The sequence below is a fragment of the Nymphaea colorata genome, chromosome 4 (assembly GCF_008831285.2).
Source record: "Nymphaea colorata isolate Beijing-Zhang1983 chromosome 4, ASM883128v2, whole genome shotgun sequence".
Taxonomy (NCBI): domain Eukaryota; kingdom Viridiplantae; phylum Streptophyta; class Magnoliopsida; order Nymphaeales; family Nymphaeaceae; genus Nymphaea; species Nymphaea colorata.
The window spans coordinates 12934964-12950200 of NC_045141.1; the positions used below are offsets into that span (position 1 = coordinate 12934964).

A 15237-nucleotide genomic window follows, 5' to 3' on the forward strand; every position below is an offset into this window, starting at 1 on the left:
TCGTGGTCTGCTGCCCTAGAAATCGGCATTACTAGTCGTGGTCGCCTGCACTATATCACTGGGGAGAAGCCTCCACCTTCTAAAACTGATTCGCAATGGCCGACCTGGGCTTTGGAAGATAGTCAGGTTAAAGTATGGATTATTAGTTCAGTTTCCGCAGATATTCAGCCTTTGATCTTGCGTAAATCGACTGCATATGATATGTGGACTGTTCTTGCACGTATGTATGGTCGTAAAAAACGTGTTTTACGTGCATATCAAATCAAACGTAGCATATATGCTCTTAAACAGGGTGATTTATCTGTTGCCTCCTTCTATGCCGCCCTGAAGACCAAATGGGAGGAACTTGACTATCATGTGAATGATGACTGGAAATGTGGTGTAGATCATGCCCTGTATTGGGAAAAGGAATGGATGGACCGCACCTTTATCTTCCTTGGAGGCCTGCGTGATGAGTTTGAAACCATTCGGAGCCAGATTCTTAACTGTGATGAGATTCCTGAAATCGAAGAGGTATATGCTCGTATTGAGTCTGAGGAGCAACGGCGCCAGATTATGCATATTGACTCCCATCAGGGGAGCTCTCCAGCAGCCTTTGTGAGTCATACTTCAGGGACAGGGCAGCGTCCTACTCGCCGATGCAGCCATTGCAACAAAGTGGGTCATTCTGTTGATTTTTGTTGGGACCTTCATCCTGAGAAGCGTCTCGTCCGAGGTCGTCCTCCTCCTCATCGCCGTGCTCCTTCTGTGCCCGAGCCTAGTCCAGGGTCGACCAATGTTGCAAAATCCAAGCTCTCCTCAGATCAACTTAGAGAGTTGCAAGCATACATTAGTCGTTTGTCTACCCAGGATGATGCTTCTACTTCTGAGGGGGCTAAGTTAGCCCAGGCCCTAGTTGCCACTAGTGATCAAGGTAATTCCTCCCTCGGTGATTGGATTGTTGACAGTGGGGCCACTCATCATATGACAGGGGTCCCTACGATGTTTCAAGAGTACAGGTTGACCTCTGGGCAGCAGCGTGTGGCTATGGCTGATGGTTCCTCTATCTCTGTGGCTGGAAAAGGGAGTTTATCATTACTGAACAAATATTGTCTTCATAATGCCCTACATGTTCCCAACATTCCTGTCAATTTGTTATCTGTCAGCAGTATTACCAAAGAGTTAAACTGTAATCTAATTTTCTCTACTGATCGTTGTTTACTGCAGGACTTGGGGACGGGACAGAAGATTGGGATTGGTTCGGTTATTGATGGTCTCTACAGACTGCCCGTACAAGTTGCTTCTGCTTTGATTTCAGCCACCAGTGGACAGTTGCCTGGCATGGAGGACAGATTCATCATTATGCGTTGGCACGAGAGACTTGGTCATCTTCCATTCCTGTTGCTTAAAAAGTTGTTTCCTAGGATGTTTCATTCTGTTTCTTTGGACAACTTCGCCTGTGAAGTGTGTCAGTTGTCTAAACATGTTAGGGCCTCGTACCCTATTTCATTCAATAAAGCCGACCGTCCTTTTGCTTTGGTTCATTCTGATGTTTGGGGTCCTTCGGGAGTACCCACTTGTCGTGGCTTTCACTATTTCATGACTCTTATTGATGACTACTCCCGGTGTACGTTCGTGTATCTGTTGAAAGAACGTAGTGAAGTTCCCGACATTGTCAAAAACTTTGTGGCATTTGTTGAAACTCAATTCCAGACCCCTGTTCAGACCCTTCGTACTGACAATGCTCGAGAGTATGTCTCCCAATCCCTTGATGACTTCCTGCGAAGCAAGGGTATTATACATGAAACATCCTGTAGCTACACACCTCCTCAAAATGGTGTGGCTGAAAGGAAGAACCGTCATTTGTTAAATGTCACCCGGGCCATTATGTTTCAACGTCATGTCCCTAAGCGGTACTGGGGTGATGCACTTCTCACTAGTGCTCATCTCATTAACCGTATGCCTACTCGTGTGTTGAATGGTCATTCCCCTTATTCTGTTTTGTGGCCTACTCAGAATCCCTGGCCTTTGACCCCTCGAGTGTTTGGGTGTGTTTGCTTTGTCCATGATCATAGTCCCACTCTCAAGAAACTTGATCCTCGGTCCATCAAAGCGGTCTTTTTGGGGTATTCCTCCACTCAGAAGGGATACAAGTGTGTTGACCCTAGCACTTCCAGAGTATATGTCTCCAGGGATGTTACCTTTCATGAACATGTGGCATACTTCCCTGCGACTCCTCTTCAGGGGGAGTATCTAGGTGACAGAAGGGAAGAGTATTCTTCGCATCAGTTGATTCAGTTCATGGATTTCTTGGATTATACAGTTAGTTCTCCAAGTGTGGAAGACGTTGTCAGGAAGGACAGAGACAGTCAGATGGAGGGGGGCCCTGTGGAAGAACAGTCTCGAGGTCACTTATTTGGTCAGGTTTACAGCAGGAAGAAGAAGAATGTGTTGGAAGATGTCGATGTTGCCAATCCCAATCTTCCCAATCTTGTGACCTCCCCGGATGATCCAAGTCCAATGAATGAAGAACTTCCCATAGCCCTGCGCAAGGGCACCAGGTCATGTACTTCTCATCCTATTCAGAGATTTGTTTCATATGCTAAACTCAGCAAAGACTACAAGTGTTTTGTTACCTCTTTATCTATGGCTGTTATTCCCAGGTCAGTGGAAGATGCCAGGAAGGATCCTAAATGGCTACAGGCCATGACAGAGGAGATGGACGCCCTGGAAAAGAACAGTACGTGGGAGGTTGTTGACATCCCCAAGGGAACTCACTTAGTTGGTTCCAAGTGGGTGTTTAATGTGAAGTACAAACCTGATGGCACAGTAGAACGCTATAAAGCCCGCCTTGTTGCTAAAGGGTTTAGCCAGAAATATGAGATTGACTATCTTGAGACGTTTGCTCCCGTGGCGAAAATGAAGACCGTAAGGGTCATCCTAGCTCTTGCAGTGCAGAAGAAGTGGAGCATGGACCAACTTGATGTCAAGAACGCCTTCTTGAATGGTCACCTTGAGGAAGAAGTCTATATGAGCATGCCGCCTGGATATGCTCGGAACGGGAAGTGTTGCTATCTCAAGAAAGCTTTGTATGGTCTCAAGCAGTCCCCTAGAGCGTGGTTTGAAAGACTAAGGGTTGTAATGAAGACTAATGGGTATAAACAGGGAAATGGTGATCACACCCTCTTCATCAAGCAGAGAAATGGTCTGGTGAGCCTTCTACTTGTATATGTTGATGATATGATTGTCACAGGTGACGACGAGGGGGAAAAAAGGAAGATGAAAGAAACGTTAGCTGCAGAATTCGATCTCAAAGATCTGGGCAAACTAAGGTATTTCTTGGGAATTGAGATCGCGCGATCTGAGACTGGGCTTGTTATGAGCCAAAGAAAATACACTTTGGATCTTCTAAAAGAGACAGGTAAACTGGGATGCAGGCCCTTTCTTACCCCAATGGAGTCTGGCACAAGGATAAGTATCAAATCTGGGACTATCTTGGATGAGGAAGGAAAAGGGAGGTATCAGCGGCTGGTTGGTAAACTTATTTATCTCACTCTTACTCGCCCAAATATTACGTATGTTGTGGGTGTGTTAAGTCAGTTTATGCATGCCCCTACTGATTGTCATTGGAAAAGTGCTGAAAGAGTATTGGGATACTTAAAGAATGACCCAGGGAAAGGATTGCTCTACACTCGGCAAGATCGACTAAGTATTGAAGGATACTCTGATGCCGACTGGGCAGGATGCACAGATACTAGGAGGTCTACCACAGGATACTGCATCTTTCTTGGAGGTAACCTTGTGGTCTGGAGAAGTAAGCGACAAGAAGTTTGTTCCAGGTCCAGTGCTGAGGCTGAATACAGGGCGGTTGCTATGGGGGTTACAGAGATGCTATGGCTCAAAATTCTTTTAGCAGATATTGGGGTTAAAATGGAAGAGAAGATGAAGATGTATTGTGACAACAAGTCTGCTATTAACCTGGCAAATAATCCGGTCATGCACGACAGGACTAAACATGTGGAGATCGATCGCCACTTCATACGGGAACGCATAGATTCAAAGGAGTTGATTCTGCCCTATATGAAGTCTGAAGATCAAGTTGCAGATGTCTTAACTAAGTCTTTATGTACATCTCAGTTTGAGAAAAATGTTAGCAAGCTTGGCATGTTTGACATGTATGCCAAGCTTGAGGGGGAGTGTTAGAATATATTGTAATGGGGAACCGAGTCCATATCTGGACCCGGTCCTATGGGGCACGGATACCGAGGCAGGCTTGGTATCCTAGGCGGCACTCTTTCTCTCCCTCCTATATATTCTTCACTTACATGTAATTGTTGAGTTAAGTGAATGTGATTTTCTCTTTCCTAGGGTTGCGGTTTGCCCCTAGGTCAGAGCTTCCCCGTGGTTTTTCACCTCTTTCTGAGGTTTTCCACGTATACTGTGTGTGTTTTCTCTACTCTCTCCTTGTGGTTCGTGTTTCTACAATCATTATAAGAACCACCTTCTGTATTTCTTCTGAAGGCTTTCAATTTGGTCTAGCAAAAATGAGTCCTAAGAAGACCTATACAATACATACACATATACATGCACAATCATATGCATTATCTTTTGTACCTACAATCCATCTACATACTTGTATGTCAATCAAGGGGATTTGTTATGTGTTTTCTGTTAAGCTGAATGCATCTATCATGTTCAATTCGTAAAAACAACTCAGTTTGTAAATGCCAACTAGATTTCATGTAAAAACAAGTATCCTACATAAATGTGTCTGTGTGCATGCCAAGCTTGCAGGAATCACTAAGTATGAAGTCTAACTTCTGTAAGACAGAAGCCTAATCCATTAAATATCCAGATTCCTAGCCATAGAGTTCCTGATTCTCATCCTAGTTTTACTTTAAATTGGCTTGAATACGATTACTTTTCATCATTTTTTAAGTTTAGTTTTATATATATACATGTGTGTGTGTGTGTGTGTGTGTGTGTGTGTGTCTATGTGTATCAATATCCTTTTAGTGGCACAGCATGTCATTTCTAAAATTCACTTTGTTTCTTCCTATTCATTACTTGCTTCACTAATGTTCCAAAATTTTGAAATGCACTCTTTTTTATTCCAAATTCATTTGCTACTTGCCTTTATTAATTTCTTCATTGCTATAACTTTGTGTGCATGTGTGTGTGTGTGTGTGTGTGTGTGTTATGGGATTAAATCTCTCCTTGACATATTTTAAGCACTTTTGAACAATAAAGTCTGTAGTTACTTTTGTGATGAACGAGATGCTTCATGCACTTTGAGCTTTTGTAAGCCGTCTTCTTGTTTGTGTGATTGGCTCCCTCTTTTATGCTTAATTATGGAAATACACCTGTATAATGTGATCATATGTCTAGTTGTTTTTTGCTGATCAAACACGCACAACCTTGCCTAAACTGACCCTGGTTGCATCAACTTGGGTACAGTGAGTCCAAGTATAGCTCTATTATGTAACCAGAGTAGCTTGTGGTTTGGATCATTTGGCAGGCCAAGTAAATTAGCAACTCCTTAAGCATAAAGGAGCCAAGTATAGATAATAAGTATTCTGTTTAACTTTAGACATAACATGAAATATTTAAGTGTCAAATATGTAAGAAAAACTATAGTCCATTGAGCTGGTCTTGATGTATAATATGCAAAGTGCAGATCCAATGTTCTAATCTCAGTGTGGTCGACTTAAAGGCTATGTAAGATTTTTAGACTAGGTGAATCATGCCTTGCCTTCAACTTGCGCTTGAGAAGATGTGTAAAGCAAAGTAAACAGAACCTCAGCAGTGTTACTAAGTTTCATATTTAATGCCAGTCCTACATTTGACACAACCTGAATAGCAGTTAGCTGGAGATATGTCATTATTACTGGTTCCAGAAATGGAATTTGCTATTGTCGATTCAGTGTCGAAGTTGCATGATGAGGCAAGCGGGTTTCCTTTTAATTTTTCAAATGAATAGGACTAAAATAAAAAAGAATAATGGACCATCCACCTGCTATCAAAAGTTAACTTGCTTAGACGGACTGAAGTTTGGAAAGCTTGCATAAAATGTAATACCTTTTGAAATGCAGTTGACAAACCAATAGTGCTGGTTAGGATTATGCATATTTATGCAACACTGTATGTTATCAACTTATATTGAAAATATCAACCTTGCAATTATCACTGTGCTCATTGATGCTTTCATTATGGCCAGGAATTTTTCCCCACGCTTCACTGATTCTTCCATGGTCATCAAGCCAAGAGTAGTTTTAGAATTTGTGATTGTATTTTATGGTTCTTTTAACCTTCACTATAGGGATAAGTGGTTATTTTGTTTTTCATGCAGAAACAGTTAAGGTTCATAAACAAGTATGATGAGCCATTCTCACATTTACTCCTTGCTGGTTCAGACATCATTTTGTGTTCATTCTACAATTCAGAACCACAGTTGCCGGTAAGTCCCATGGTGAAAGAAGGGAAGAAACAGTGAAAAGCGGAAAAACTTAATGATCATGATGCAGAGAAGTGCCGTTGGGGTTCTTTCAATTGCAAGAAATGGAAAGGGAAGCTGAAAAGTCAGCCCTTTGTGATGTTGGATGTGTACATGCAAATCAAGCCCAATTTTTTTTCCAAGAAAAATCCAAAACATTTTTCATTTTCTTCATGAAAGGCAAGTTTAAAAAAATAATAATAATAATTGGAGGTACGGAATATACCACCAACACAGCTGCTGTGAGCCAGTATGCCAGTCATCAGAGAGTTCATCCTCCTTGTTGGCCATGTTGCCAAGGGGACTCAGAGAGAGGGAGAAGAGAGTTGAGAACGATGAACTACTGTTCTCATATAGAAATCTTTCTTTTCTTCACACCCATCATTCACTAGACAGGAACCTGCTCATATGGCCTGTGGAATTGACCCTATTCCTATCCAAGACTTTCCTTGGTTCTGGGGTCTGTTGTATTCAATTTCGGTGATCTCCTTTGGCTTGTTTTCAGATACTTGTTTTGGATGGTCTTAAAGGAGTAGACTGGAAAGAATTTAGTCGATTATTAATCTGTGGTTCCCTTATGCAGCTTAAAGCACTGAAATATGGTGCTGCACCTGTTTTATTGAACGTGGTTAGTGATGGACGGAGGTACAATTTCTATGGAAAGTTTTCACCTGTAAACAGAAAACAAATTTTGTTCTCAACTGTTTCCAAATTCCTCTCAGGCTTGCTGATAGGCGTGAGTTCAGTCGGATGAACTTATTGCAGAACAGCTTTTCTTCGTTTATGGACATGTCTCTGGGCCAGGCACTTGATCATATGGTACACTTTCTTAAACATAAATTCTCCCTTTCTTTTGAAAGTTGTTTATATAGTAACTTTCAGGCTTACTAAATTTACTTGAACTTTTAGTTTGTAATGTTTTCTTTCTATTATTTTGTTCTGAAGGTCAATGATCCAATAGGTTGGAATCATAAGATAAGGGAAGGAATGTCAAAAGATTTATCATGGGATGCAGAAAGCTGCGGCATACATTTAGCTGCATATTTATCTACAAAGAATCTTTAGCTTCTTTTTCATTCATTCGTTTAGCATTGATGTATCTTCGTGCTTGTATTTGTTGTCCATGTAAAACTCCTTTGTTATTGAAATGTCATGTTCTGATTTGTTCCCTAGCATAATTTTGAGCAAGGCCATGGATAACCAAGCTTTTCTGCTGTGTACACAACAATGGTGCATAATACCCACATGGACTTTTCTCTTTGTTCGCCAGTTCTTGAAAATAAATTTCAAACTGAATCTGCTGGATGAACACAAGATGATGTTGGAAACCGTTTATAATTGTCCCAGAACCATCAAGAAGCCATACTTTCTTTGTGGAGAGTATTCCCGTCATTAGTCTTTTGTTGCACACGGAGTGGTGCTTATGACAATTGAACCTTCCATTTGACTCCTCTCTCTCTCTCTCTCTCTCTCTCTCTCTCTCTCTCGCTATATATATATGTGTGTGTGTGTGTGTGTGTTGAAATTGAATGATGGCTCTAGGAGTCACGGAGTCATCTAAGTGGAGCCTTTTGTTTCAACATGGTGAATGGCGAAGAGAAAAAGGTGATGTGCATCTTTGTTATTTATGTGTGTGTGTGTGTATATATATATATATATATAGGGAGAGAGAGAGACCCTCAGCCCCAACCCCCTATTCTTTAGAGCAGGTGCACAAACTTGTTTGCTAGGAAAATGGCTATGAGACTAATATCAAGAAGAACTTGAAAACATGGCCATCTTATTATCCGACATAGACGGATATTTATTTCAGACTAAAACTTAATTTCCTCGGCCAACAAACTGCAAGATACCGTATACAGCATTATTACGATAGGACGCATGCCCTGCTCAACCATTTTAGATACAAGTCCGTAAAACTCAGTCAAATTTGAATGCTACGAACCATGTACAATGAATGCCAACAATTGACTCTGAATATGCCTTGTCATTAGTTTTGCAGAAGGGACGTGGTGTAAGAAGTGAAACACAATCCAGTTAGCAAATTTTGGTTGGCTAGCTATTTCTGGTTGTCATGGTCATGAGATTCAACTTAGTGGTTTTACATGATCCATCTTCTAGCCTTTTTTTCTAATTGCAAATTATTGTTTTGGGAAATGTTTGGATCAATATTGAATGTGTTAAAAGGTAAACAGGCTAGGTGGTGTTCTATCATTATGCTTGACTCAGTTTACATCGTAAAAAAAATGTTTGATTCAGGTTAACAACATTCACACGAAAGATACCCAAAATAAGTTCTTATCTGACTGAACAAAGTAAGCAGGCGTAGCTCCCAGCAAATTTGCATCAGCAATTCTTTTTAACTAGTCAGTAACATCAAAATTTTCAAGGGAAATCTTTAATTTGCAAAATATTGAAAACAGCAGAAAATTTGTAGGCTGAGAATTGAGTCTCTTAGTTTCTTTAAGTAGAGGAGTTATTGGCAGTGCCCAAATACAGCTTGAATTTTGGGTCCGAGGTGATAAAGAGTGGAACGTTTGCTTGAAGATGCATGAAATCACAAAGGCCAAATAACCTTACGAGCTATGTTGGATCTTTTTCCAAGTCGGTGGAAGCAAACAGATTTCTCCAACAACATATAAGTAGCTAGCGAGATGTGCAGGCTCGTAACTTACTAGGACCTGTTAGCGTATGGGGATCGGGTCTGTTCAGACCCGATCCTTTGTGAAGATTCTTACAGGACCGTAACAGAAAAACTGATTCTTAGACTCGCTAAAGACAATGAGATATGTTATATGGTTTACCTATTGAACAAACCCCATGAATACGATCCCAAAGTATGTTCAGATCTGATCTCACCTAAATTGCTTTCGATCATACACTCTTGAAAACCTGAAACTTCCAATTCATTGATCTTGCATGTCCAGCTAAGTTGCTTCGACAAAAACCTTTCTGGGCAGCCTAACTCAGTGTTAGTGAACTTTCACCGATCAGCTACACTTCAGAATAAAATAGGACTTGACTACCTGGCAAACCATTATCTAAGATCAAAATCGTCATGGTCTTAATTAATCCCTCTTAATTAATCCCATTGTATGAGATGAAAGTTGTTACTTTCCCAGCACACGTTTCCAAGCAGATAACAGAAAGGCAAGGAAAGCCGTGCAAATTACACTGTTGGAGTTACAAAATTAAAAGGAGAAAAGAAAAAATCAAAGCACAGACAACATTGAGCGTTGCTCCTAAACGCTGGCCAAAGAGGCTCCCCGTCTTAACTGTCTTTTTCAAATACACAGAAGAACTGTAACTTCGACGACCCAAAATTCACACATAAAAGGGCACTCCAAATAATGCAAAAAACAGCAAAATATAGGGCATAGAACTACTTTGTTGCTTGCGCAATTATATTGCTTAAAGAATTAGCCTGCTCTTTAGCACTTTCCACTAAAGAATCCTGCATTCAAATCCAAATTCAGTACAGTGAGTCAAGTCAAGCAAGCATCCTGAAACTGCAGATCATAACAAACCTGTGCAGCTATAAGTCTTGCAACAGTTTTCTTGCTTGACTCTTGAAGTTCACCGGCAATCAAAAGCTCATCCAGGATGAAGTATGCCTAAATGTTCATAAGAAACCAACATTAGGAAAAATCAGAAAAAGAAGGAAGGAAACCAAAACAACTTATCTGAAAAACTGAGATTTCCAAAAAATGACCAAACACAGCAGACTAAGAATCTTAACAAATTTATAAAGAACAGGTCAACAAAGTTTGTGGACAAAGTCACATATGAGCTGTTTTATACACCAATAGCATTGATAATTCTCTTGCAATGTAGATTTTCCTGGGATTGGAAGAAAACCTAAACTATCTTGCAAGATAAAACAAATGCTAGTGTGTGGCATGGGTATTGTGTGTGTGCATAGAGAATGCCAAAAAAATAATAATAATTTGATTGCAAATGATACCTTGTGGAAATTGAATATCAAGTCCAACTCACATACCTGAGGAAACATAAAGAAGTATTAAGATAGTCTTTCATACAAAAAAAACCAATGTCTAGAGACAATGATGGCATTCAGAGGCTTACACTGCCAAAATAGCGATCAAGTATCTCAACAAAATGATGTATTATTTCAAGTACTTCCAGTTCATTGTCATCCTGATCTATGCACATACAGAAGTAAAGGCTAGCATATCTGCAAGCCACCCAATTATCCAGATTATCAGGTAAGGAATGTCAATAATGGAACCAATGTGTCTCTTACCTTTTATAGACAACTTTGTACCCTCTCCACTCAACAAAGTTACAAAGCTTTGGGCCTCTCGTGAGAATAAGACCACTGAGCTCTCGAATTACCTTCAGAAATATAAAGAAGAAAATATAAACATCTGTGCAGTATGAAATTATTAATATTAAACGTAAACATGCACTGAAGATATTTGTCCTTCTATCAATTAACAACAATATCATAATATTCTGAAAATATTGTCAGGAAAAAATTGCCATGATATTATCCCTAGAATTCATAGTAAAAAAAGTACATCCAAATTTATATTTTTAAGTATATGATTTCCTTATTTTTGTCAACTTGATATCTTTATGTCATCATTGCTTTCTCTCAGATAGGTGCAGATGCAGGGTGTAGGGTGAGTGCAGATGTGGATTGTATCATCTTATAAAAACTCAGGGGGGCACAGCAAGAGTATACTGGTCCCACTCTCTCCATATCGAGATTCGCAACTACCAATCAATGAACTATGAAGAACATTTCTGATAAAAAAATTATGGTAAAAAATAAGATATCAATTGTTGTTCAATACTCAATAACTGAAAAAAAAATTATTTCAAATTGTATGCAGAACATCAAGGTGTTGCTTTCAGTAAGGCCAATCAAGCAATTAAAAAAGATGATACAATAAATTGACCAGCAAAGCCAAACAAGAAGAAACTATACTACAGTACCACGGAAAATCATAATATCAAAAGCAAAAGAATATCTAGAAAGGGCATCTGGAAAAGAGCTAAACAATTTATATGATTCATTTAATTGCCACAACTTAAGCCAAAGCTAAGCCTAATGTGCAGATTACATGTTGACAGATTCAGGTGGGTGCTAAAGAGAGCACACAGCATGGCTGACCATTGAACTTGGTGACTCAGCCTGATCCTGATCACACCCATAGTAGACATACAACACCGCCTGATGCACATGCAATACAGGTGCATGTACAAGCCCAAATTTCTCTATTCTTTACATTTTTTTTGTTCTCCTTTACAAGCTCACAAAGACATTTGCCATTTCAGACAAACAGTACAGCTCAATGTCCTTCAGAATCATTTCTCTCAGTGCCAGAAATAAACATCAGTAGAATATAGTGAAAAGGAATCATAAAGTTTTGTTAGCTAACCTGGAAGAACAAGGGTTTTAGAGGTGCCAAGACAAAAAAATCAACTGAAACTTCTTCAACCATTTACATAAGCAAAACTACCTTAGTGTTAGTCTTAGTTGCATTCTTTTTAGATTGTAACCAGAAGAGAAGTGATAGTAAATAAACTAGATACATGTCAAAGTAGCTAGTTCTCAAAAGCATAAAACATCAATAGTTGAAATGATTCAGGCATATTGTAGCATCTTATATCTAGGATAAGAATCTAGCTCCAAGGTCAAGCAAACAACAAAACTAAACTACCAAAGAGACAAGACACAGAGAATGCTGCATGAAAATTACACAACTTGACCTGCTTACCTTCGTCCTCTCCTTCTGTGAATAAGGTGAATACCATTTTGTTAGCCTCACCTTGCCTTGGCGACTGATCAGAAGCACAAAGTGAATCTGTGTGACATATTATAGATGTTTAATTGTTATACAGTGTATAACAAAAATGAAAAGCAAAGTATCTCCTTCCACTAAAAAAGAAGCAGCTTTCACTTTAGGCTTATTAGTTGCAGAAATTAAGAATAATTAATATAACATGAAAGTTTTATAATAACTAAGCAATTATGGTAAACATTGAAAAGAAAAATGCCTGGCACAACAACAATACATACTAACGTGCAAGAAATCCATACACAAGTCTTTGGAGAAAGCATGTTAGAATGGAAAGTAAACACCACTTGTAAGTTAATATACTCAATTGGCCAAAATCAAATAAGACCAATTACAAAACCCTTCTCAAATTGGCAAAAACTGAACAAGATCAATTACGAACCCAAAAACGTTAACTCTAAACTGGGTAGCATTTTTACTCATGTCCCACCTTTGCTTTTTTTTTTTGTGTCAATATTGCAGTACTCCTAAAGTGATTGCAGGTTACTCAGTGAAGATTTTATTTTGTACTTTTTCAGTTCTTCTTTTTATTCATATGATGTTTGACTGTTTGAAACATTTTTAGGGCAAGATTTTTTCAAGTGAAAGCTTAAGCATAACTTTCAAGGATATTTCTTAAATATTAATTTGAATAAGTGTGGAAGGAAGTGTATGAAAAGAAAGAAAGGAGAGAAGCATTTACTACGAATATCCAACCATGCAACCAAAGATATAAGCTTTGCCATGTAAGATAGGGAATATGATAACACTTAAGGGGTCGTTTGGCAGCAGGGACACATTGTGAGTGTCCCATAAACCTACCTCAAAGAACAATGTGTCCCTGCTGCCAAACAACCCCTAAAAGAGATAGGAAAACTGAAGGAGAAACCCAAAAGCAAGTGATGCTTCTGAATAAAAAAAAGTTGTAAGTCTAGACTGTCGACTCACTCACTAGTGACATGAAGAAAATCTAAATGCACCAAATAAGTGGCTGCCATGAACAAAAAGCTGCGGTTATCCTGGTGAATGAGCAACCAGATGAGGAAAGGCTTAAAAATGTCACAGTAAGTTGAGCTTATGAATATTCAAGGGAGATTTGATATCTTTGTTCGACCATGATATAAAAGTTTCATTGGCTTTTACATAAAGCTCTACATTTCATGAGAAAATGCTAGCCTGCTTGATAACTCTCATGTTGGATCAAAATATTTTTTTCATGTTATCACGACCAGTTTTTATGTTATCGTAGCATCTTTTACTTTTTTTCATATTCATGAACGAAAGTCAGTTGCCATCTCAGGCTACAGCTTTGTATTAAGTACGGGTAAATTGTTCATTATTGTTTATAATTTCATACTTAGAATATTGCATGTTCAATTTGAGTCCTTTTTTCCCCTCTTCTCTAAGATTCTCACGATATGGGCATTATATTCAATTTTAGATTGAATAGTTAATATGTGTAACTTTATAACATTCACAATCAGTTTGCCTCATTCCCAACAGAAGGATATGAAATTGCTTAACAGCCAAGGCGCATGAAAGCCAACTCTATGGAACACACAAAAAAAAAAAAAAAATCAGCAAGTGGTTTTCTAGACGCAGAAAGCAGGCAAGAGATTGGCTTCTCAAGACAATGGTTCGAGAGCTCTTTGTGCTCAAATACTTGCCGTCACATCTACGACGAGCTAAAAGATTCCCCATGAAAAATGGCCCACTTTCCACCACACGAAATGATTTTTCAAATGGTTTTTCACGTTAACTACCGATGAAGCATTAAAACTTAAATCTCTATAAGACTTGAATTGCATCATCAAAGCTTTTCAACCAATTCACCAGAACCAACAATTAAGTAGCCTAAATCCTGCAAAAACTATTACCCTCAAGTATGCCATCTGCAATCGCCGCAGCAAGAACAGGCATGACCATGAACACCTTTTAACCATGAATTTACCACTGCCCATGTAACGACCGTAAAATCTTCAATATAACAAATTATACTAGATGTTTATACAGTTAGCGTGTAGGGGTCGAGTATGCCCAAGGGAGATTTCTTCCTTTTTCGTTTCCCCTAAGGACTTTCTGTAATTGGAAATGTCGGTTAACTCTAATTCTAAGTCATTTTTCAAAAACATAAAAAATACATATTCATCGCGTCCTCGTCCAACTACCTAATACATCCCAAGCCCTTTCGTTCCGATAGATCTTAACCTAATTCATCAGATCTCATCATACTCTTCTGATAAAACAAAGACGTTTTCACAATTTCCCATTTTATCATCCACTCAAAAAAGCAAAAACGTGAAATAAAACAAGAATCAAGGATCCAGATGCTAAAGAGAGGACCGGAACAGAGAGTACCATATCGCTGGACGGATCTTGTCGAACCGCAGGGGTAATAGGAGAAAACGAGGGCAATAGCAACAGCGACGGCGGATCGGAGGAGCGGCGACCGTGGCGTTGGCGGATGCTGCCCTGTCTTCCCTGCCGGTCAGATGCCAAAAATGAATATATTAGGGCAACAGAGAAAAGGAGGGCATCAGAGAGCAAGAGAGAAAGGGAGAAAGAGAGAAAGGGAGATGCCACAGAACCTGCGAGCGACGGTGATTAGGGCACTGATTTGGGAGAAGACGAGGGCATCAGAGAGCAAGAGAGAAAGAGGGAAAGATCACCGGCAGAGGAGCGGAGCAGCGACGGTGAGTGCGGCGACGGTGGGAGCGGCCTCTGGTGCGACAGTGAGAAGCGACAGGGTCGAGCGGGGAGGAGCTGCGGGCGGAGGGAGGAAATGAGGGGGAAGGGTGTCGAGCGCGGGTGAGATTCCACCCGCTCCCATTTTACGGGGTGAATTTCACCACGTTTGCCCCACTTTTAGTGGGGCGGGTGAAATTTCACCTATTCTTTCGAAAAAAAAAAAAACTTCAACCGATCAATCAAACGTCCCCTTAACATACGTGAACTTAA

The 15237-nt window shown here is 39.7% G+C and overlaps 2 protein-coding genes across 3 annotated transcripts in view; one reads left to right on the forward strand and one right to left on the reverse strand.

The window, feature by feature from the left end:
* The window catches only part of LOC116252737 (uncharacterized), a 64911-nt gene extending 56987 nt beyond the window's left edge, over positions 1-7924 (forward strand). Inside the window, exons 16-19 of one of the 2 annotated variants that reach the window (XM_031627224.2) lie at positions 6335-6436; positions 7056-7117; positions 7195-7291; positions 7418-7924. In XM_031627224.2, the coding sequence (XP_031483084.1) occupies positions 6335-6436; positions 7056-7117; positions 7195-7291; positions 7418-7537 (381 nt within the window). In that variant the 3' untranslated portion in view covers positions 7538-7924. Of the gene's footprint in view, positions 1-6328; positions 6437-7055; positions 7118-7194; positions 7292-7417 lie in introns of both variants that reach the window. The other variant, XM_031627223.2, reaches the window with a different exon arrangement.
* A 1607-nt stretch (positions 7925-9531) lies between these two features.
* On the reverse strand, positions 9532-15134 carry LOC116253626 (AP-1 complex subunit sigma-2). Its single transcript, XM_031628553.2, has 8 exons — positions 14868-15134; positions 14638-14760; positions 12220-12306; positions 10737-10828; positions 10559-10667; positions 10437-10472; positions 10000-10086; positions 9532-9926 (listed from the first exon to the last, which is right to left on the reverse strand). Exons 2-8 carry the CDS (start codon positions 14638-14640, stop codon positions 9855-9857), a joined length of 486 nt encoding a protein of 161 aa, XP_031484413.1. The 5' UTR covers positions 14641-14760; positions 14868-15134; the 3' UTR covers positions 9532-9854.
* Between the last annotated feature and the right edge of the window lie 103 nt (positions 15135-15237).